This window comes from Sabethes cyaneus, chromosome 3 (genome assembly GCF_943734655.1).
Source record: "Sabethes cyaneus chromosome 3, idSabCyanKW18_F2, whole genome shotgun sequence".
Classification (NCBI taxonomy): domain Eukaryota; kingdom Metazoa; phylum Arthropoda; class Insecta; order Diptera; family Culicidae; genus Sabethes; species Sabethes cyaneus.
The window spans coordinates 54,746,637-54,770,616 of record NC_071355.1 but is presented as its reverse complement, the minus strand read 5'-3'; the positions used below and the strand labels follow the sequence as shown (position 1 = coordinate 54,770,616).

The 23,980-nt window shown below is 39.8% G+C and overlaps 2 protein-coding genes across 6 annotated transcripts in view; one reads left to right on the top strand and one right to left on the bottom strand.

Annotated features, from left to right (window-relative positions):
- The window catches only part of LOC128744724 (nuclear protein localization protein 4 homolog), a 58,058-nt gene that overhangs the window by 19,487 nt on the left and 14,591 nt on the right, over positions 1-23,980 (bottom strand). The window lies entirely within an intron of this gene.
- On the top strand, positions 1,055-23,066 carry LOC128744723 (uncharacterized). Of its 4 annotated transcripts, none has more exons than XM_053841916.1 (2): positions 1,055-2,690; positions 17,172-23,066. In XM_053841916.1, exon 2 carries the CDS (start codon positions 17,175-17,177, stop codon positions 19,440-19,442), a length of 2,268 nt encoding a protein of 755 aa, XP_053697891.1. In that variant the 5' UTR covers positions 1,055-2,690; positions 17,172-17,174; the 3' UTR covers positions 19,443-23,066. The 4 variants fall into 4 exon arrangements, with proteins under 4 accessions (XP_053697891.1, XP_053697893.1, XP_053697892.1 ...); XM_053841918.1 differs by having other exon boundaries at positions 2,677-2,694; XM_053841917.1 differs by lacking the exon at positions 1,055-2,690 and adding an exon at positions 2,734-2,832.

The following is a 23,980-nucleotide window of genomic DNA, read 5'->3' as shown; positions in this document are numbered from 1 at the left end:
ATTTTCACAGTTTTCAATATATTAGTGTACTTCGGATTTTTGGTTCAAATTCAAATTCTATGTCGCAAAGTGAAAACAGTTTCGTTGACATCACTCGCGTCCCTCGGAACATGTCCGGTGTGCTTAAACCCCCGTACCGGTGCACAATATGTCACGCAGAACTCTGCTTGCTGCAATCGATGATGGATAGATAGGTTGGATGGATGTACGAAATCGTGTCAACGGCTGTCGTCGTCGCCGTTGTTGAACTTCTACGCCGACGCGGTCGAGTTTTTCCAGCCCTCTTTTTCTACCTGACTATTTGGTGCGGCATTGACGTCAAAGCGAACCATCAGCAGCAGCGGCAGCCAGCAGTAAAACGAGAGAAAGAGGTGATCGCACATGGTGTAGGGAAAAAACCGGGCGCTCTCCATCGTGATATCGGGGGGAGAGCAAAAAAAACGTTCTGCAGTGTGTGTGAGTGTGAACAAAACAACGCAAACACAAACTGCCCCTGGATCGCGGGAAGGGTTGCGTTGTGTTGTGGAAGGTTGCAACGCATGAAGCAGTTGTTTTTGTTTATGATTTTCACGGTGAACTTGTGGCGGACGCCCACAACTACTAGAACGATCCGATGGATGAACGCTGAACGTCGATGCCGCGCGCGCGGCCAATCGTCACAGAAGCGAACTCAACAGATTGGTGTTGTTACGTCCTTCCACCGTGCTTTACGCTGCTCGCTTGAAAAGCAAGGTGAAGGTGAGAGAGAACGAAGTGCTGCGACTCAGCTGATGTAGAGCAACCCTCTCCAGCTGTCGCCAGTCTAATTGTATTGTACACAGTCATGGAGCCGGCGAGGGTGATTTAGCGGCCGCAGTGTGGAGCAGGTGGAGATTGTTCCATGAGAATGGAACGAAACGAATACACCCGATGGGGCGCACTAGAGAGTGAATCTGCTAGGATTCGGCGCTAGGTGTTAGTGAGCCCTCTGGTACCGAAAAATTGAAGCATCGAACGGCTGCCGCCGAGAGAATCGCCAACAGATACAGAGAATCGCGTGAGTCGTGTGGAAGTAACTGCGGAAAAATTGAAACGAAAATCTCACTTTTTGTTATTATTATATCATCATTGCAAATCAAACAGCGTAATAAGGCAGAAAACATATTGTTCGAGCACAAGTGGTTCGATTAGGACTCGGTTCAGGTCGTGTACGGATGTGGTTCCGCAAGAGCAAGGTGAAACAGCCGCAGAAATGACGGCACGAGTCCGCAGCAATGGCGAACTTTAGCGGGAGTAATGACGCGATAAATAGATGTAATCAGACATGAAAATATTGCATGTACATACACGAGAGATAATCCACAGTGTTCCACACGGAGAATCGGCAGCAGAAGCTGCAGAAAAAAACGTCGACTAAAATGGCCGTCGAGACGAGCTCGGCGTGAGTAGGAAGAATTTGAACGGAAGAAGTCGTGTCAGCGGCAGCAAAAACCGTGAAGAAGCAGTTCCGAAGCAGAGCGTTCGTTTCTCCGGGACAATCTACGACAACATCCTGATGGTGCATAAATAGTCACCAGAGGCGAAATTTTCGTTGATGCGTAGATTGCGGACGCACGCAGACATTCACACGCGTATATAAAAACAACAAACATCCAAAACGGGACGAAACAGTCAAGTAATCGATAATCAATAAGCGGAGACCCTGCAACCGGAAAATAGGTACAAACTAGCTGGAGCACCAAAATACGCATTAAAAATAAACTCACAGCCCTGCGGATCGGAGGCTCCCTGTGCTGATCCGATGGGGCTTTACAAAAATCTACTTCGTTGTAATCGTTACCGAATCTTTACAGTCATCTTTATCCGTTTTATCTAAAAAAAAACAAAAACCGTCGAACCGTCAATACTTTACAGTGTAAAAAAAATCAGATCGTCCGGAAAAGTTAATCAACTACGTGTAATTACATATGGTAGTGATTACGTCGTCACACCAATCCTTATCAGTACGTATCGTCTAGTAGAGCGATGTAAATGGGTGACTGCTGCTCTCGGTCTTATCCTTGGTATCGGAACAACACGCAGTGGTGAAAGTAGCAGCCGCGACCAACAGAGACACAGTATATAGTCTTTACCGAAAATAGCTGTTCAAAACAACGCCTCTGACCGTGCAATCTGTTATCTCGAAGTTTTGTGGGAAACGCCACGCTGATTGTCTTTCTAACAGCGAGAAACAGTTACAATCTATTACATACGAGGCAAAAAGTGTAATGGTATTGATTGTTTTGCCCTGTAGCAGGGCAGCAATTTATTCGATTAAAAGATAAGCAAAAAAGTAGTAGCTCTAGCATCGACAGCGCCAGTGTCGAAGCCGGGCTCGGTGGAAATAAAAGTCCAAATAGCGAACGACAGAAAAAAGTGTGTTAATAACTGTGATATTACGTAAAGTTTCCGAAAAAAAGTAAGAATTCGTGTGGAAGAAGCAGGAAAATATTTCGGTGTAAAGTCGAGCGTCTAATCGCACCCGGCAGCGAGGCAGCGACAAGTAGTGACAGCTGGAAGGTAGCAGCAGGAAGGAGCAGCAGAAGCAGCACGCGGACGGCTATTCGAAGGCAAAAGGAAGCCGTCCTCGTTAGCGCACGCAACGTCGTGTCCGCGTACATTTTTGTCCCCAGGCCGATGAACCTATCAATAAGCCACTAGAAGACGTGTAGGTAGGTAGGTGTAGTGTACGTTTGGTGCTGTAACCTACGGGCAAAGAACAGCAAAAGGTTTTCTTTTTTTTTGTCGCTTTCCAACCAACTGGCACGCACCTAGGACGAAGTTCGGGCTCAAAAGGAAAAACCTACGACGACGGTAAATGATGATGCTAGTAGATGCTTTTGTATAGTATAGCCTTTGTCCTTCCATTGTATAGTGAGCGGTGTGCCTTGCCTCCTTGATGCGGTGCGCTATATGGCAGTCGTATCGAAAAAGACAACGCAAAAGCGAACACACCGGCGATCATGCGTTTCCATCGTTTCGGGTGTCGCTGCTGCTGAGTGGGGGCGGACAGGATGGGAGGATGATTTGTGATTGGGGTTATGTGTAGAAAAATGTTTACAGGATTTCGAGCCAGTTCATTAGTTGCGTACGTTGGAAATGGTAGTTATTCGATGGTGGATACACAAACACTTCTAACTAACTACCATAATTATCTGTTAGGTAGACACACGGCAAAATTATGGAAATGAAGGCGTCTCCATTGATATTTTTATTCCTGCTTTATTTGTGCCTCCACTAATCACTAGTGGTTGATTAGGACCGCAACAGGCCTCCGGCCTTGGCGTGCGACAGTTTTGCGAAACTAACTTTACATTAGTGATAGTTTGCAGTTAATTATTCGTGGATTTTTGAACAATAATTTCCTCAACACAAAAAGGTAAAAGTTTATATGTCCATTATTAAGCCAAATTGACGTATCATGTTTGATTAACCATTGCAGAAAAAGATACAAGACGAACAGATGATTGACAATAAACTTGATAGCAAAACGTAAATGTATTGATTTTCAGACAATACTCGTTACTTTGATCACATATTTTCAGTGATATACATATGTAATTTATAGTTTTACGGTTTACGGTTCTGCACCATTATCAGATTTCCTGACCAATGTCAAGAAAATAAAACTAACTAAAACTTATCACAAACGTACTACAAAATATCAAATGCGCAGATTTTTTTAATCCTTTGTTTCAGGACATAGATTTACTATAGATATGATCTTCTAGCCATGAGGTTTCCACCATTCCAAATTATCAAAACATGAAAATGAAGAAGGCGTTTTCTTCTCGCTTATTTAGATCATAAACGGATTAGCTGGATTTAAAAATTTTGAAGCCAGTTTTCAAGCATCCAACTGTACTGTACCGATCTTATTTCCCAACTAGTCGCTAGAGTACAATTATCCTCTGACTTAAGCCGATGAGTATGAGCATACAATGGTCTAAGTTTACCATATTAGATCAAATAAATGGTCTAAATGTCTAATAGAAAAAGAGGCTCTACGCTTGCGAAACATACTTTCAACATTACACGAATTTTGATAATAAAATTCAATGATTTGTGAACATCGCACGGGTCTAAAGCTCTCTGTGCTAACATTGTAATATAAAACTGAGCATATTTTACTCTGACATATGTTAGTAATCTCGCGCATGCTGTCTGAAATCAAAGTTAGGAAAACGAATCACCAAACAAATCTAGCATTATTGTATTCGGAAGGATCACCAAAAAATTGCGGTGAACTTCTAGCAAGCAAACGCAATTGTTCGAAATGAATTTTTCATTTGGAAGAATCGCGTTGAGATCAACTCAGGAGCTACCGAAGCGAGTTGGACTGCCCAGGACCTGCTGAAATTTGGGATTGGACGTTTTAAGAATACCGATTGTTTTGGCGGCAACGATATTGAACTGCAAGTAATTGGATTCACAATCATTGGATAGGGGGAGCAAATAGTATACTTAATAATCCTGGTTCAGGGTGACTTTTACCGAGTCTGCCCACATCGACGTGAACAGTGTTAGTTTAACTGTCGAATTTTCCATCGGATCTTGTTAATTTGAGCTGAAAAAAAAGTTTCACACACTTCGAGAAATGTCATTCATTGGACGAAAATAACTATGCTGGCTGGTCCGTGCAAAATCGAACTTAATATATTAAAGAACTAGTCGAGTATCCGATCTTCCCAGCTTGCACCAACTCGTATATCAATGTACGAAAACTATCGTAAATATCTCCTAACAAACTCGAAATCGTAACTAAAGCTGGATAAAGTGGGATCAAGTTGATTTTCTGTCGTATATAATGAAAATGACTGACATACATACGATTTTCAGCACAAAATCGTAGAGTAGTACGGAGCGACTCGCGCTTAATCGGATATTATCGTAAATAAATACTTATATAGTCGTAACGCTCAAAATTATTCGTAATCACGTATATCGCCTTCAAAATAGTACGGATATGCCCATTTTGCGCATGAAATACGATTTATTTAGCATGTATATCTGTACGTAATGCTGATTTTTACCTTTTTTACACATATGAAAATGCTAGCTGGGTTACTTGTGGCCCCTTGGTCCCCCAGTCACTTGCAAGTGACATCTATTGCCATAAAAAATATTCCCATAATACTAGCCAAAACCCTTTTTCTATATTTGGACGTACCTTCCTTCTTGTCAGCTTCTTTCCAATTGTTACCCAACCACCCAGCCCAGCATATAAAGAGAAACAAAAGCTTTTTTCTTTATATAAGCCTCCTCTCTTGTGAACAGCCACCCTAACTCCGCTCTTTCAGACCTGCTTCTAGTTTCCTAGCCACAAAAAATGCTCCTTGCTCTTATTTGGTCCTTCTTGCCAGGGGCCATCACCCTTTTTTAAACTCCCCTGTGCTGATTCCCTTATGTCAAGGAACATATTTGCCATGTTTTATGAAGAATCGTCCCAGTGTTGCGAAGTTATGGTTTGCTTCGAGTCGCGTTACTTAGATTTGCCACGGGGACCTTGCCTTGATTGCTGGGGAGTGTATATTCAATAAGTTTCGCGAGTCCCAAGATCACGAAGCAAGTCTTTTCAATCCATATAATTGCTATGTGAAAAAAATAGCTTTACTTGATAGTTCTGCTCTTTCTGCGCAAGATGAGTTAATGTAAGAGAAAATAGTATTTGGCATCATCATTCGGGGGCAGAGCAAACGGTCGAACAGAAAACGAAAGCACTTGGTTGCTGTAAGAAACAGATTTCTCGGTTTCGGTATGATTAAGATGAGCAAATATAAGCCTGCTTTTACAAAACGTTTTACTTTACTTTTTTGTCGTACAATCGGACGTATTAATGCACACAGTGGCGTTGGACAATGCGTGGTGTACGAAAACCTACACGAAATCGACGAAATGAAACTGCACGAACAATAGTGTAGACTGCAGTAGAAAAAAATAGTTTGAAGGTATGTGCCTAGTGGCACTAACGAGGGGCCCAATGCAGCTTCAATTCAGCAAAGCTTAATGCCAATGTTTTTCACGCAAATTTTTAATTTACGTGTTATAATAAAAGCTCTGAAACATTCTTATAAATTTGATACAAGAAAGCAAGTTTGAAGTTCCTAAATGCCTTTATTCTGTATATCAGTTTTTTCCGTTTCTTAGAGTTTCATCAGACCACAACTTATTTTTGGTGATTGATGACGATATCGCTTTTTGAAAATTTTGTGTGACTTGTAGCACTAGTTAACGTTAGGTAACCGGTTTGGAACGAACTGGTTTATGGATCATGCTCAAAACATAAAACAATTGTAATTGGACGCACAACTTACGGTTGAACGGAAATAATAAATAAATAATCTGGGCTATCATTTACCACTTGTTCACATTCGTCAATTTCCTTGTAAAACAGAAGATATATAGCACCATTAATTGTGACAAGTTGATTTGAAAGATAATAACCTTCAACTAACATACGAACAACGAGTTAAAATTATGATAGTTAAAATATCATCAATTAGCTAACGTCCTCTGCACATTAATAAGTTTTTGACACCCTCTTTATCAGTTATTTCACACTTGACAGCAATATGATCGCAAGTATGTAAACAATTGCATGCAACTAATTGCAAAGTAACAAATTAAACGGTCAAAAACTATTTTCGGATCAGACAGTCGCTGATTTTTCCTCGCTTTGAAAATTGCTGCATCATGCCCCTCGCAGGAATATTCCGTCAACCCCTTTTCATCAGTTTTGAATAAATTATTGCAGTATGTGGATACAACCGGGCGAAAGATAGGGTTCATTTTTTTATAATTGTTCACTTTTCAGGACACCAAAGTGGACTTGGTTTGTCGCGGTCGTAAGAAATCTTGTTGGGACGAGGAGACTTATTTCTTTTTTCGTCGCACTTCTCTAAATATCAAATTGGTCTAGATTTAGAGCAGTCCTAAGAAATTTTATTAGAACAAGAGGACTTTATCACTTTTCTGACGTGATTCCCAGGCACAGATATTCAAATTAGTGTGAACATCATAAAGAATCTTAGACCTGTTCGGACGAGGGGGCTTTGTTAATTATTTTTGACGTTACGTAGGACTACGTCTTTGTTTACTATACTGGGACTGGGTAGAAAACGAAAATAAAAGTGTAACGTTTGAATGAAAGATTTCCAATTTTAATAACTATATATTCGTTTTTCCTGTAGTTATCAAAGCACCATGCGCCTCCATTCCATTATCGAATCTTTTTTTAAATTTCAAAGCAAAAATTAAAACTTTCTTGTAAAAAATTCCCTGCTTTTTAGAAAAAATATAACGACCTTAGAGTCTCTTTGGTCTCCACAACACGAAAAAAACGATACAATTATGTAAAGCTTTGAGATTCAATTAAATATTTTTCCTAATAAGTTTATTAAAATACCGTTTATTTGCTACCACAATCATGCTAGCTTTTGAGTTAGGGTGTTTCCACCCTAAAATCATCATTTCTGCTCGTTTTTACTTTCACAGAAATGAATGCTTACATTTTGGTCGTCATGTGACGGAAGTATCCCATACATATTTTTTTCAAATTCTGGTGGGTTGAGTCAGAGGAATAAAAGAGTCAAATAGGGCCTCCTTACTAGTGCATATGATTTTTACTTTTGATTTAAACTTTATACTCTGCTGTATTGACATCGTTTCGAGAGTCGCTTGTAATCCGAGATTACACTTAGTTATCAGCAAAACTTTACTCACATTCGTTTCAATCATTTCTAAATAATTCATATTCGGTTCAATTTTGTTTTTTTAAATGAAAGTTTTCAAAAGATTCCAAGTAGAATAATTTTAAAATATTTTGAAGCGTCTTAGCAGCATTGCCTTTTGTTCTTGTTGATTCCATGTTTTTTATAATTTTGTTAATAAAAATGGTTTTAAGCCCGGCTATAATTGGCTTCGATTAAAACTTGTTTCGATCCGCGGATCCTCCAGCTTGGGTAAACAGTACAAAACTTCTTAAGCGTTGCTTCAATGACTCTCCCTTATCTAATTTTCCGCTCTATTCCCTTCAAGCCTTGTCCCGTTATGTTTCGATACTATCAACACCGTTTTGTCCCCTCACCCCGTCGATTGTAAAAGACTACTGTTATAAAAAAATCCTTATATGCCGACCTCATTAAAGGCCAGTATAAAGCACGAGGTTGGTCGATTTCCTATTTATTTTACCGGTCCTTCAGATATACTCTTCTACTATTCTTAATCTTGTTACTGTTTGATCTTGTTATCGAGGCTCAGCAATATGGAAGTAGGCAAAACGAAATACGTTAGGACGAGTTGAATTATTTTTCATGATTATCATTGCGGAAAAACGTACACTTGATGAAGAGCCACTTCAATTTTTGAAGATTGATCTAATTTTTTTTAAAACATTTGTTTGAAGTGAAGAAGTAATTCAGAAACAAAAGAGTTAGTTTTAAATTTTTTTTAAAGTTCAAGATTTTAATGACGTAGTTCTACCTCGCTCAACGCTCAACGTAGTTCTACCTCAACTATACGGTTGTATCTGTAACACAACCATTCCGATTTTGATTTAATAAAATCGGTAGAATAGCTCTTACAAGACTGGGTCATTTAATTTTGTTTTTTCTCATTTGATAAAATCACGTCAAGTAGCGCATGGAAGCATTCTAGGATTAATTCTCTTTTTGATTTGTAAAAACGACGTTATTGCTAAAAACAGTAAATTGACTAAAACATTTAGACAGCTTGTAACGGTTATGATTGGACACTCGTTAAAATGACTCAATGCGTCACAAGCAATAACAAATTGGTTTTTGTAGGCTTGCATTGGACGGTAATCCAGACTAGAAATTTAACGTTGTCTTTCACAGAGTCGTGAGTCGTGTACAATACAAATTATCCGTTTTCCGTCTGTTGGTGGTAATTTTATTAAAAGGTGTATTTTTATAGGATTTTTATTATTATTTTAGGGTTGTTTTAACAATCTCCGTCCATAGCTTTTTTGCATAGCTTTTTTCATAACTTTCCATAGCTTTTGTGGAACTTTACGGTGAAAATATTTGTGATTAGCGGAATAATTTACATTCGGGAAAAGTCACGAATGACCCAAAACTGGTTAAAGTGACTATAATCTACCAAAAAAAAACATTCGGAAAGAAACCATTGTAGATTTAAAGCATGTAGAGAGACGATACCATAAGCAGGCTTCAAATATTCTGCAACAACATCACAGAAAATGTTGCAGCCCTGTCTAAACCCTTCCAGCGGCTGTAAGAAAAATCTATTTTATTGAGTTATTTGTATTTCCGTAGTAATTTACTAAAATACGTAGTTGTAAGCTGTGCAGTTTTAATTTGGTCATACGGCAATTATAGTACCATCACAAACACGATGACAGATCATTTGCTAACAATCAGCAATCGAAAGTGATGAAAGGTTGACATAAATTGCATAGTCGACCCGATATCCGATAGCGGAGTTTTAAAATTAGCTAACCATTAATAGAAAAGTGGAAACACAAACAAAAAGCAACCACTCAACCCACCCGAGTTGCCGCCTCCTGCTGTTCCCTCTACGCTAGCTAAATCGGAGCGTAGAACATTTTCCGCTATCATCGGTACTACCCCGACAATCGTGCACAGGTCATTCGCAGCATCATTTCACTTTTCCAGTGCTCTCCCATAGAAAAAGCAGCATCTGGTAGGACGATGAGATGAGTGGTGAGATGTTTTCGCTGATCTCACCGGTTGCCGCTCACCGTTGTGAAAACCCATATCCACCAGCGTGTGATTTCGTTTGGTCACAAGGTCACGGTCAAAGCGTCGTCGTCGTGCATGGACAGCGGCCGGAGAACGAACGCAAATCCAGCACGCATACACACCGGGGCCAGCCTCACGCGCGGGTTAGTCAGTCAGGCAGCAGCAGCAGCAGCAGCAAACAAGATTCACTCACATGGCTTCGTCATCATTCGGTACCAATACAGTGAAAGCGTCGTGAACGGGCGAGGAAAAACAAGTCGCTGGCTGCTGGTTCGTTTGGCGCTGAGTTCGATTTTTCGGCAGCATGATTTCCGAGATAGGACACCGAGCGAGTGGTGAAAGGTTACCCGCCAAGACAGGAGAAGAAAATTCCAACAACTCAATATTTTTTGAAGGTTTGCTTGGTGCTGCTGTTTTTGCTGCTGCGAGGAAGAGTACCTCAAGCGTGGCCGCATTCAGCACAGCGCGAGTGGCAGCAGGAGAAGTGGTGTGTTTGTCCAAATTTTATTTTTAACGCGCAGTGAGTATCGCGTAGTGGTGACATATCGACGTTGAAGTTTCGGAAAAATTTAACGCCAAATGGAAAAGACAGAAAAAAGCTGTTGCATAAATGTGAATTTCGCAGCGTGACCCAAGCATCCGAGTTAGTCAACTTTCGCTTTCGCGGACAGGGTAAAAATATCGCTTGCACACATACCTACCAGATCGGAGCGAAGGGTGTTGTAGATGGTTGTTAGCCACCATATTTGAGGATAAAATAAATGGATAAATACTAACTACGCATTGCTCTGACGGTTAGTGCGCGGCGGCGGCAGCAGTGATGGTGCGCTGGTGAGAGGAAGTTTTCCTCGAAACTCAAAGCGGAAGATCAACAGATTATGTGCGTCAATGGCACTCCCTCGGGGGCGGAGAGTGTGAATGCTATTGCTGCTGCCGTTGCACGCACGGTTGATGCGTTGCTGTTTTGTTTATTTCGCAGCCTGTGAACCATCTTGAGCAAAGTAATTTCAGCCAAAAGTGAACTGTGGATTTTTACGGGCTAGAAATCGATAGAGTTAAGTTGGACTTCGTAGCAAGTGGGGAAAAGTTGGGCCTGTAATGGATGGGAGTGAGTTCGCGTGACAGCTTCGAGTGTTGTAAGAGGCTACAGAATGACTTAATACCCTCGCCTCTGGCGATTGGTTATTGTTTATTCCCACGGAATGGAAACCGATGAAAGCAAGTGGGTATTGCTGGTAAACAGACCGACCGACGACGCATCGATGTTCGCCAGCAGGCCAAAGAAAGGAAAAATAGCATACCCACCAAGAAACTGGTTCACGAAAATGCGATTTCAATTTCGATTTCGACGTTCGCTTTGACCTTCAGCAGCAGCAGCAGCAGCAGCAGCAGTGGAGAGTGGAGCGCGTTTGCCTTTTTAACCCGGGGGTAGCAAGTAGTTCATTACGGTGGTGTGCACAGCAGGGCTGGATGAATCCTCTGCATGGGCGGGGAAATTTTTGATGCAAGGACGCTTTCCGGGAAAGCGATTGCTGCGCTGTTGCTGCTCTTGCTCGCAAGAGCAATGACCCAGTGCGAGGAATTTAAAATGTGTATATATGTGGGAGGGTACAACCAAAAAACAAGGAAAAAATGATACAATTCGCGTTCTGCATAACAACCGCGTGTTTACATTGATTTTAGCGTGGTGGAAAGTTTGATGTTGGACGATTAGTCAAACACTGAGGGACGATTTCGGGAAAAGCAATTAATTGAATAAAGTTTTTGGTCAATAAACGACTAAATTAAGCGGTTTCATAGGAAATTCCAGAAGAAATGTGAATATAAACTGGAAAAACCAAAAACTTCTTTCAGTGTTGATGCAATAATATCGAATAAGAATCTTGTGACGATAGGAAATTGATTAATTTTCAAATTGTGAATGTTAACAATAAACGACAAGCTTAAATTTGAAGATAAATTTAAGGCTGAAATAAAACAGCATAACGTAATAAGCGAATCGTTGTATCTGGCCAGGAAACGGATACTTTTGGTTTTTCTTTGCATAAATTATCAATTTCTGTGTCACGTAACAATAAAACACCATGCGTCTCCATCGTGTTACCTTGCAACTTTCGCAATCTAAATCAAAATCTTGAATTAAAATTACTGTTTTTTTTTCAAAAATTTTAGTTGTTTATGTCCCCTTAAAATACCTTTTACTGGATACGTAAATCATTGAAAATCGGCTTTGAATTAACGGAGCATGAATTACAAAAAATGTAAGGACAGAAATGAGATTTTTTTTAATCCACCATTTTAATCATTTTTTTAAACAACACAGAAGGGGGCATCCAAAGTGTTAAATAAAAAAAAATCGGCAAAAGAAAAAGTGCAAAGAATTTGAATAGAACTCAAGCACCTTTAACCTAGTACTTTTTTCGTAGAGTTGCAAATATGTAGTCTGTTTGACTTGAAATCGTATTGTCGTTAGTGTAATTTAAAACTAATTAAACACACTTTGGTTTGATTGGTTCTGATAAATGGTGCACTATTGAGAAAAAATAGAGAAAAATTGTGAAAAATGTTTACTACATTGAAAATTCAATGCTAAAAATTGTAGATTAATTAGAATTTTGTCACCGAAAAGAAACAACAAGCTTGCATAACATCGGTACCGCGGCGATGTAAATGAATGTAAGCGATTGAAACGAAATAAAGTGAAAATAGTGGTTGACACGACACGAAAACCTTCAAAGTCCGTGGAATAGTTCCATGCCATGATTCGGAATCGGTTATTCTCGGTGAATCCCTTTTTAGGCTATTTGAATGAAAATAACGGATTTCAAATTTTAATTTAAACATGTCAGGATCCTTGATTTCATTCTCATACTATATCTAATTAATAGTTGCAATTTTACTAAGTCACCGCTATATTACACTCATATTTTTCATAGACCATGTCGACGGCATTTGGGATTTAGAGTGAAAAAAAGAATAAATTCTTTCTCGTTTAAAGTTTTTAAGAAAACTTGTTATTGATATCAACTAAATATACCGATCTTAATAGATACGTATATTTTGATTACTACTTGTAATCTTTAGGCGGATGAACAGAATTTGGGTAGGAGACATACCTATGTGAAGTGGCATTTCATTCTGGTGACAGCAGTGGGATGCCTAACATGAAATGGACCACTTCGTATTAGTTCACCAAGGATAAGCATTGTTCGCCTCGTAGTATGGAATTTTCCTGTTTTCTCAGACATCGCATGTTTAAAAAAATTATAACTCTTGATATAACTCATGTGCAAGCAAATTTTCTCCATAATTTTGAAAGAATACAAATGAAAAGTAGGAAGAAAAAAAAAGAAAACTGTCTTGTTCGTCAATCCCTAGTCTTTCAGTGACATAAACTTAACAGAAACGTTTCTTTTTCGTACCTAAGTTAGGGCTTACTTTGATAATTCGTAACTCATGAACCAAGCATCGTGAAACAAACATTTATTTGTGACGATGCAAGTAACTTATTGTGGGATAAAAAGTGCGCCGCTGTTACTCGTTAGTCGTGAGTTCTTTGACCATAATTCAAGAAGGAAAAATAATGCCAGCGTGAAATTTTTACCAATAAACCAATTAAGATTTCAGAATCAAGTAAAAAAATTCTAAGTATTTTTCCAGTGCTAGAATATCGTTTTTCTTACTCTCCTTTAAAGTATTTTCCACTGTGGAAGATTTCGTGATAATTTTTTTGCAATAATATTTTTGCTAAATCGTACAAAAATATTTTATAGTGCTTGCCCTACTAGCACAGTTGTTACAATTCAGTCTTCGCAACCGATTTACGACTAATTTTAGTCATAAATAAGTTTCTGCAACCATTAGTGCGAAAAATGTGCTGCTTGGGTGGTTGCTGAGATATGAATTTTTGAAGTAGACAAACAGGCTGGCATGGTCTTTTAATGTTGATTCTGCTCTTTTGTCTGACCGACTCAACCAATCATCCTTCGAAACAATGATGTATGGGGCGCTTGTTGACTTAGTTTACTATCTGCAATACTGCTAAATCTTTTATTAACTATTTTTAACCATCTTGTCTTATCTTATATCTTTTATATTAACCTGACATAAGACTGTCAACTCTTTGGCAACAAAAAAAGCTCTCTTATTGCTACCAAGGACAATATAAGCCCTACAGTACTATAAATATAAAAGATAAAACTATGCTTACTTCAGCAATATTGTAGATAATAACTAGTTCGACAAGTGTCCCATAGACACACTTTTCAAATTTTGTTTAGCTAAAGCGGTGTAGTCAAAAGAGAAAAATCGATGCAAAAAGAAAGTGTCAACCCAAGCAACAAAGTGAGTTTTATTGTACTCTTATAGTAGCTTTCAAGATCAATTTAGTCATAAAGCCCATAATAAGAGTGTAATAAAACCCAAATTGTTGGTTGGGAATCTTGCAGGTAAATGTTCCGGGGAATGGAGTTTTTCGTTCAAATGAATGATAATATAAATCGACAACTTGGAGTTTTCTACCACTATGCTAGCTGAGAAATTTACTTAAATTTTCATTAAAAAAATTTTGTTCTAGAGTTCAAGAGTAATGAATTTTCGTAATGAGCTATGCGTGAAAAAATCGTAAAAACTTTCTTTAAAATTTTGTAGGAAAAAGGCAGACTTTGAATTTTTTTAATTGTTATCTGCGTTTATATGTCTATCAGCTTTGCCCACCTGTAGCATTTTATAAAATTCTGGGATCCTTCAGCCAGTTTTGTGCGGTAATATTCAAAAAATGCCCACGTGTACCCACTTGTTGACACTTGTTGAGTGATGTACTCAAACAATGCTCCCGGTTCATAGCCAACACGCTATCGGTTTTGGATACCGACCATAAAACTGCAACACAGAGCAGAGCTCTTTAATTTGGTGTCGATTTCTACTTATTCGGTGCACGCCAAGTGACATCGTGGTAGTTGACCGGGCGATTCTGAACCAAAGTAGGGAACTCGAGTGCCGGGTTTCTTCTTCGCTTAGCGCCAACCGCCTGTAGAGGTTTTCAACAGTTTAGACACTTAGCCTAAAATATGAACGTATAAACGAGCAAATACTGAAGGCGAATATCACGCAAGTACCGTGCCGTACGGAGCTGAGTCGAAGAAATAAAGCACCGCGCTTGGTTTTTTTCTTTTTCTGCTAGCGCCCTTTGCAATACATATATGGGCTACAAGCGATAATAAATCTGGTGACAGCGATGGGATATCTAACAGTGAGCACGGAAAATGTCCTGTTATGTCGAAGTTCAGCTCTATCAGCAAAATTAACAGTAATAATTAGCTAGGACTAACAAAATTTACAAAATTTCCTTCGAAGCCACCCATCAACAGCACATTTGCGGGGCTGGTGCGAACGAACACTAGCAGCCTCTCCAGGCTGTGATTCGACGACTGGGATTGATTAGACCATTGTTGTATTGCACCACGAAGGCCGACAGCAAAAAAATTTGTTAAAATCTTGATTTTTGTTTCAATTTTTCGACGTCAAAAGACATTTTTCGATGGTCGTAATTTGTGAATAGTGAAACTATTCATTATATCAAGGCAAAAACTGAAAATTTCATCAAAAAGGCGGAAAATGTAAGATCTAAAAATATATTTGGCCTCTCACCCTTTTTTTAAAGACAATTAAAAGCGGGGCAGCGGGTGACAAAAAATTATTTGCAATGGCCTAATTCCGTAAAATAAAGCTCCGATTTTGTTTAAATCTTGTTTAACTTGTTTCTTTTTTGGATAATTTTTAATCCGTATCTTTTTTGTATAAATGCGTATCTTTTTTGTATAAATGGGTGTTCCTATATCCGTCTCTAATTCATGGTGTCTCTAAAATTATCACTTTTGCCCATTTTTGTTTTCAGATCTTGTTTAGCGAATTCATAACTTTTGAACCACTGCTGTGAAAAATTGGTGTCCAGAGATAATTTTTCAAGTAAAAAATCGGAAATTAAAACCTATAAAAACCAACTTTAACAATAATAGTCTCCAATAGGTCATTCAACATCATAAAATGATTAGCAAAAGTGTACCAGAACGGATGCTAAAATAGCAAGAGAAATTTGGTTCGTCGATATTTGGTAAAAATACCAAATAATCTACAATAAGAGTTTCCGCAAGCAACTTGTGACCTAAATAAGATTCGATAGTCATGAGTAATGGAAGGAAATCCATTCAGATCTGCTGTCATAAACAATAACTAATGATGAATTTGAAATGAAAATTTATCTCCTTTTTGAGAAGAAGCCCAGGAATATATGCTTCTACTTATTTGTTCGGTTAGCACGTGCATCAGGTATCAGCATTTGTGGCTCAAGCAGCACGTTCCTTTCAATCAAGTTGAAGATTTTCCCAGAACGTGACACCGTGAAGGCAGAAATTTCACTCTAATACTGACTGGTATTGAGTTTCCGCATGGGAATGGTAAAATTTGATCCCAAGGAAAACATTTTTGTGTCAAGTTAAATTTCGCAACCGAAACCGAAACCTTTTGCGACGCTTGTTGTTACGTTTGTTACTCAAATCACTCCCGGGGGTTGCTAATGTGAGCTCCATAAAACGAACGCCACACGGTCACTGGATCTGGCGACTATAATACCGGCGACAGAAAGATACCATCACAGTCCGACCGCCGCTTTGCTTCCGGTTTATAATTAACTTTTCTGCGGCGCCATCTGTTGACCCCCAAGCTTTGCCTCGTTTGGAAATGCACCTGACACGGTTCTGTCTCTCGAATCCTTACTTTTTTTCTGAATCTTCCCATCAAACTGTTGCGCACCCGAGCACATATCAGCATTATAGCATCGACTAGAGCTAGCTAGTCACGATTTTTCACAATCCATCATTTACATTCGTAGCTCCATCACCATCGTGCGTCATGAAATCTGTTAATTTGAACTTAATTCCGCTTAGTCTACGGCGGGAACGCTACCTTGTGAGGCAACAGGTGTTCACTTAGTAAAATCCTATTTTTTCGGCTTTCGCCATGCTCTCCGAGCCGATTATCGGCCAGCAACCCTTGTGACACCTTGAACTCCTTCCAGGCTGCGGGCACGAATTGGATTACATGCCTCCCAATCAAGCCATATAATGACGCCCGGCCGTGTCGGATTTAACGATTTCTTCTTTGTTGTTATTTTCATCGGACATAATTCGAAACCTGGGAACCACTCTCCCTCACTCTCAACCAAGGCTCCTGGAGGAATTAATTAATTTTTGTCGTTTCCGTTCGCCCTTGTATCTCAAGGACTATTTTATTTCCTTGCCGTGTGGGAACTTTAATTGGAATTAGTTGTTCGGCTATTAATAAAAATCAATTATCGATCAGGTTGGAATCAAATTCGATTAACGTTTACTCTTTCTGTTTTCCGGTTTGCAGACTATGGACTTCACACCGCTGCCCACGGAACTGGAGGAGCTGATCCAGTGCAGCTGCTGCCATCTGCCGTTCAACGATACCGATGCTATACCGAAGCTGTTTTCCTGTAGACACTACTTCTGTCTCAAGTGCGTCAGCCAGGTGCTGATGAAGGGCAACGAGCTGTACTGTGTGCACTGCTGGAAACGAACCGAACTAAGTGGACCGGACATGAAGCCGGAAAATCTGCCGACGCACAGTGCGATACTGTACCTGTCGCAGAATCTGAGCATGATCTCTAGTGGAAGTGGCAATAGTGTGGGAAGCAGTGCAACCTGTTCCGGCACGAGTGGTACCGGTGGAGGCGGTGGAGGAAATAAAAAGCCTCCCGACAAGAGTGGAACGAATGGAACTGGTGGCAGCTCGCTGGCTAGCGGTGCAACCGCTTCATTGGGTGGAAGTGGAAGTGCGACCAGTAGTGGTAGCGGATCGAACGGAAGTGCAAACGGTACAAACGGTAGCCTCGGAATAGGTAGTAATAGTGCGAATACGGGCGGTGCAATCGGTTCCGGAAAGTATAGAAATAAGGGCGAAAACTGTATGACACACGCGATGCCGAATGCGCTCTGGTGTCTCAAGTGTAACATCATCCTGTGCCGGGCTTGCGCCAGTACGGAGGAGCACAGAAATCACACCGTCAAGACACAGGCGGAAGCACGCGACCAGATCCGGTCGGATATAGCATCGGATTTGCTGCTGATGCAAAAGTCTCTCTCGGAGCTGCAACATTTCGTATTTAAGCAGCGAGACTTTTTGCTCAAGATCCTAGAAGCTTGCACAGCGCTGAAGACTCAGGTTGAAACGGAACTAATTAATCATCTACCGACGTTCGAGGTGGCGGAAATTCGAAGTAACCTAACGAAAGCGAAACTATTTCTTAGCATGCTGGAGCAGCAGTCCCCGGCCGAAGCTTACAAACTGTACGCCAATTTGAATATCGAAAAGCAACGCCTCCAGTCAAAGTATCAAGAGATGTACCTGCAATGTAAGCTAGACGATTTAATACAACACTACGGAATATTGTTTGACTTCGAATTGATCAAGCAAGCTCTCTCGAATCTAAACACAATCGATCCCATTTCGTTCGGAAATGGAGCTATTGGTGGTCTCGGAGTGACTGCCGGAGGAACTACGATTAATGGGCATCACAATTCGATATTGTTACTTGCCAACTATTGCATTTCGCAGCTGTACTCGCGTCACATCCTAACCTCCAAGCATCACCAGCACCATCAACAGCAGCAACAATCGCAGCATATCGATGCTAGTCTAAGCTATGCAATATCATCTCCTTCGCAAGCCGGAAGCTCGGCAATTCCCCAATCACCAAACCACAGTGGACTGTTGGGCGAACCGCCCGGTATAACCCAGCCATCGCATAGTGGAAGTTACGCCAGTCAATTGAACGATATGGCCATCATTATTGCTCCACCCTTGCACCAGCAGGGAAGTCGAACCGATGGCACCAGCTCGGCCCGTACGTCCGGTTCCGGATCGGCATACTTGAGTGAAATACTCAACGGTAGTGCACTACAGCATTTGCATCAACATTCCGGTTCTTCCCAGCACCAGCCACTGACTCCGCCCGGGCATCCGCTATCGTCGTCCTCTTCCAGTGTGGTTTCACTAGTTCCTACGTCCGCCCAGCAACAGGTGCAGAAACAAGTACAAGCTGCAGCGGCTGCAGCCGCCGCCGTTGGATCATCACTACTCTGTAACCCATCCGTGCATGTTTATCCGATCTACTACTTCAACATTGAAATCAACGGGCAACCGTTCGGGCGCATCCTGATCGAGGTCCGCAGCGACGTGGCGCCGAAGATGGCGAAAAATTTCGGTGCCCTCTGCACCGGCGAGCTCGGTTTCGGCTACAAGGGCTGCAGCATCTTCCAGTGCTGGGAAAACGAGAGCATCATAACGGGCGACTTCGAGCTGAACAACGGACGTGGCGGGCGGTCCGTGTTCGAGGAGGGCTTCTTCATGCCGGACGACACCAAGATCCTGGCGATCCGCGGCTCGGTCGGGATGAGACGCAGCCAGAAGCGACACGACAACATGGGCCTCGTCGGGTCGCAGTTCCGCATCATTCTGCGCGAGATGCGCGGCTTTACTGGGATTTTTGCGTTCGTCGTCGAGGGACTGGAGCTGGTGGAGAAAATCAGCCAGGCAGGCGACTCGGCCGGTAAGCCGCAGAGCAATGTACTCATCGTGAACTGCGGTAAGTGGCAGTGAGCGAATTGCGGAAGGCGGAAAATTATGGCGGGGGTTAGGGTTTTTTTCTGTTGCTTATTTTTGTTAGAATCGAGGCGTTTATTTTTTGTTGTTGTTGGAGCGGTAGTAGATAGATAGACGCAGGCTGTTGTTAGTTTCCTATTAACTTGTTTCGGTATTAGAGTTTTAGTTATTAGGGCGTTACATTTTAGTACAATATATTAATAGATTAATAGCAGAAAGGTGAGATGTTTGGCGGGTTTGATTGATTAAGGATTCGAATTTTAGGATCGCTGAAACTTGAAAATATATGTGGATAACAAAACTTGTTCGATAAAAACGTACTGTTAAAAGCTAGTTTCGAAAGAAACAAAGAAATTTAAGGAAAGGTTTAAAACCCACAAATTTTACCTTTCTGCTAGAAATTCGCATTTCTCGCAAAAACAAATGTAGTTGTTGAAGTTTAAAGCCAACCTTTTGTAGTTTTTATCTTAGACCAAACGGGATCGGAGTACCAAAAAATAACAAACAAAAAAAAAAATGATAAAAAAGAAGGAGAAAAAAAAACAGATCACTATTGGCAGTGCAGGAGAATGCTATAAAACTTCTCCCCAAAGCTTAGCGAAACTAGCGCGTATAAAGCTAATTCAACTTTGATTGAACACAGCAGTTGTGTAGCTTATCCTTCCCGGTTTGCACCGGAGCTCTGTTCTGCGCCATTCATTGGTTCATATTGTTTCTTACAGTGCGAATAATTTTTGAAAGGGTGTAATAAACCATTATGACCAAAACTTTATGAAACGAAAATAGAACACATCTTATAAGAACGAAGCGAAAAAAAATACTACAGGGTGATACTGTTTTTCATTTTACCTAGTTACCATTTGTAGGCAAAGCAAAACGATGGATCTTTTTAGATGAAAGCTGCAATTTAAACCAGATAACAAAGCGTTTATACTGATCCAAGATACCTAGAGAATATTATACTGATCGATTCCACCGAAAGAAGGAAGATTTCGCTGTTTTTTATCACTATCAAGACGCGACTTGTGCGGAGCGAGTGAATGTAGAACGAACGTAGTCTCTAAGTGATTTGCATGTTGCAGAGATCGAGCGGAGCAAGCACCGGCTTTAGATTCGAGTTAGGGAAGAATTACGATAGCGACGCGATAAGTTAAATGGAATTGAGTAAACCTAAACATACACTATGATCACATATAAAAAAAACCAGACGGAAAAGAAAGTACAATAAATTGCGGGGAAATCGTAATTCATGCGGAATGATAATATGAAACGGAATAATGTTAATGTGTAGTTTAATCATATTTAACAAACACTAAATGTACGCAGACTTATTTTACTGGGCAGTAGAAAGAGGGCAGAAAAGAGGAAATAGTAGATAAAGAAAGAACGATGTGTAAGTGTTGCTATAACCTATTTCTTCAGGAGTTGCCGTTAAAATGCATACACAATGAACTGCACCGACGATCCATACTTTATTATATTGAAGAACGATATTTGACACACAAAACAATTAAAATGTATTTCTGAAACTCGAACAGAACGAACTAAACTGTTTTGTAAATGATAACACACATCACACATCCACAAACACTAACACAAGCATACAAAACACACCCACACGTAATCATACAGAAACATAGAAACTGAAGTATATCGCTAGGAATAGTTCACGAATGTGAAAGAAGAGACTGAATGTTTTCGAAAACGAATAAAAACGAAACTATAAGAGTAACGTTGATAACCAATCCCGCAAAATAACAATAGAAAAAACTTTTAACTGTAATACAATCGTGCACCGACCGAAAGTAAGATGGGTGTTATTTTGATAACGCATACAGTAAACAGCTGCACACGAAAACACCGATACACGCGCGTACAGCTAAATCCATTGGTTCCCGACGCTCTCGACTTGTTGTGTGCGTACGATATCGCAGCGCCACGCAAACACGTAACCGATAAGTGAACCGTTAGTGAACAACAATCGATTCGTAATCCCGATAGCCACCGTCGAAACAAACACTATTATTTTCGTTTGCGGAATCACTACCGATAATCGTCTCGTGGTGCACGTTCATTAACTTCCCCTAAACGACTTAAATAGAGAAACCGGAACACCCACAAGCTGGAAGCTGGGCTGCTGTAGACCATTCGGCCGGCCGGAGCAAGTGCTCGAAGCGACTAACGCGGCTGGAACGTATCTTATGTTTTTGTTTCTGTTCAAACACGTAACTAAAACGATTAATTTTGGCAACACTGGTTACAAAATCTCAGATTCTCGTACTGAAGCCGTGATGGGATCGAAACGTAAGGCCTTCCAAAAAATGGTACAAGATGGAGATAATCAAGCGAAATGATTTCGAAAGTGTAACTAACCCTCAATATTATAAACATATAAATCGATATAATCGTTCAATGAAGTATAAAATCTCAATTAAACAAAAAAAAACAACAATGTCGTTAGAATGATTGTCGTCAAAATATGTTATGAAAACAATAGGAAAACAAACGTATATAATTATATGAGGTTCGATTGCGAAAAAAAGTATCTACTATAAAAGATAAACCAAAATAGAGCAAGCGTATAATATCTAACATGCTTAACATTGATGTTGTATTATTGTATCTTGCGAACATACATAAATAAGGATAGAGCTCTCGGCAAACCGAACTAACAGTAGAAATTGAATTATTATAACAAAACTAATTACCGATCAGCAGAAAAACCAAACATCAAATAATCACGTAAACGTCACGTTATAGTTTTAATCTCTTACGCAAAGAAAAATGCAATCTTCACCAAACTACACAAACTATACACAAATACACACGCAGAAAAAAATAACAAAACAAGAAGAGGAATGTAAACCTGTACCTGGTGTTAGAGAAAGCAAAAAAACAGTAAACATGTAACGAAACATAGCTCGCAATTACGATTGTGCGAAACAAAACAGAGATAAATCGAAAGAAAATAAACATATATTTTTGTCGCCATCTTCGAAACGTAGTTAATAGAACAGAAACAGACGCAAATCAACAAAAAGAAAAATACTAAAGAAAGCAGCACTAAATGCAAACCGGAAAAAAGAACCGAAACTATATCTTTCAAGAAAAACTAAAACAAAAACAAATAGTAACCAAAAGTTAATTAAATCAAGCGAACAGACAGTTTTAATCTGACAGGGGATAAATCAACAATATTTCATAACGAACAATGAATAGCAAAACAAAAAGCAGAAAACAATTCACTTTACTCCGTAAAAAAGGGGAAAACAAACCAAATGTACCGAAACACTGTAAGCGAACTTCAACTTCATCCAAGATAAGGAAAAACAAGGAAGTAACCAAACTAGATGCAACTCGAAGAAAAGAAGAAAAAAATGCTGCGTGAAAACAAAAAACTTGAAACAAAAAAATTAAAACAACTTAAGCAGAAGCATGCAGTCTATAAAACATAAACATATTACTATTAACTACGGAAAGTACGTGTCGGTGTGTGCTACGAACGACGGAGGTTTGTTCCACGACGGGCTGGAAGCAAGCAGAATAGTTGTAGCGAGCGGAAGAATTGTAAAGAAGTTTCACGATAATGATATAAAAATGATGCAATAAAAAAAGCCGAAAAAGGACCAAACCCCGCGGGTGTGTGCGCATTTGCCTTTTTTCCGAATTCGTCACTTTTTTTGAATATAGATCAGTAATTTGGGTTTAGTGCCCCTGATTTAGCATAGGAAAAATATTGCTACCTAAGAAAAACATTGAATCTTTTTCATTGCTGTTCTCGATTTAATTGTGTAGTTCGGATTCAATATGTCAGATAGTTTCTCTTGAAGAGGTATTTTTTGCAATATGAAGCTTTCTTCGGGATTCCACTAGCAGGGTTTACTCAGTTTGGACGAAAAAAATACCAATTTGCAACTATTATAATGACATGCCAATTATAGAAGAATTTATACTTTGTAATTCTTTCCAACAGAGAACTCTTGTTGATCGATTGCTGGTGATCGATAAACATCATGTCTGACCACGAAATAATTAGCTGAACTATTGATCAAATTTATAGTTTTTTATATTGGAAATATCCGCATGAGAAGGGTCGTTCATCTTCCGCCGTCCACTTCTAGCTTGTAACTAATTCTAGAAAGGGACCGTCCAATTCTTGTCTGCTCAGCATTGCGAAACAAGGTTAACTTTTAATTTTAATATCATCAACGACTTTCAGAAATTTGTTCCACACTACATTTCTTTTTTGAATCGCGAAAAATGTTAATAAAAACTTATCCTTATTATTTTTCCTGGATTTCTAACAACTTGCTTACACAAAATTAATAAATTCTGGGACTTTACGGCCCAACTGGTTCCAGTATCTTGATAAATGTTCGATTTAGTCAACCGCTTTTCTCTATTACTTTCAACCGGAACGCCAAGCAGGACGAAATTCCGTTTCATTTCAATATAAGCCAACCTAAGAACCGTCAAGTCTGTCGATAAAGAAGGGTAATGTCTAAAGACGGTATAAACCCATGGCTTTGCTTTTT

What these genes read in the sequence shown, in the direction of transcription:
- LOC128744723 (XM_053841916.1), top strand. Translation starts at nt 17,175, where the DNA reads ATGGACTTCACACCGCTGCCCACGGAACTGGAGGAGCTGATCCAGTGC.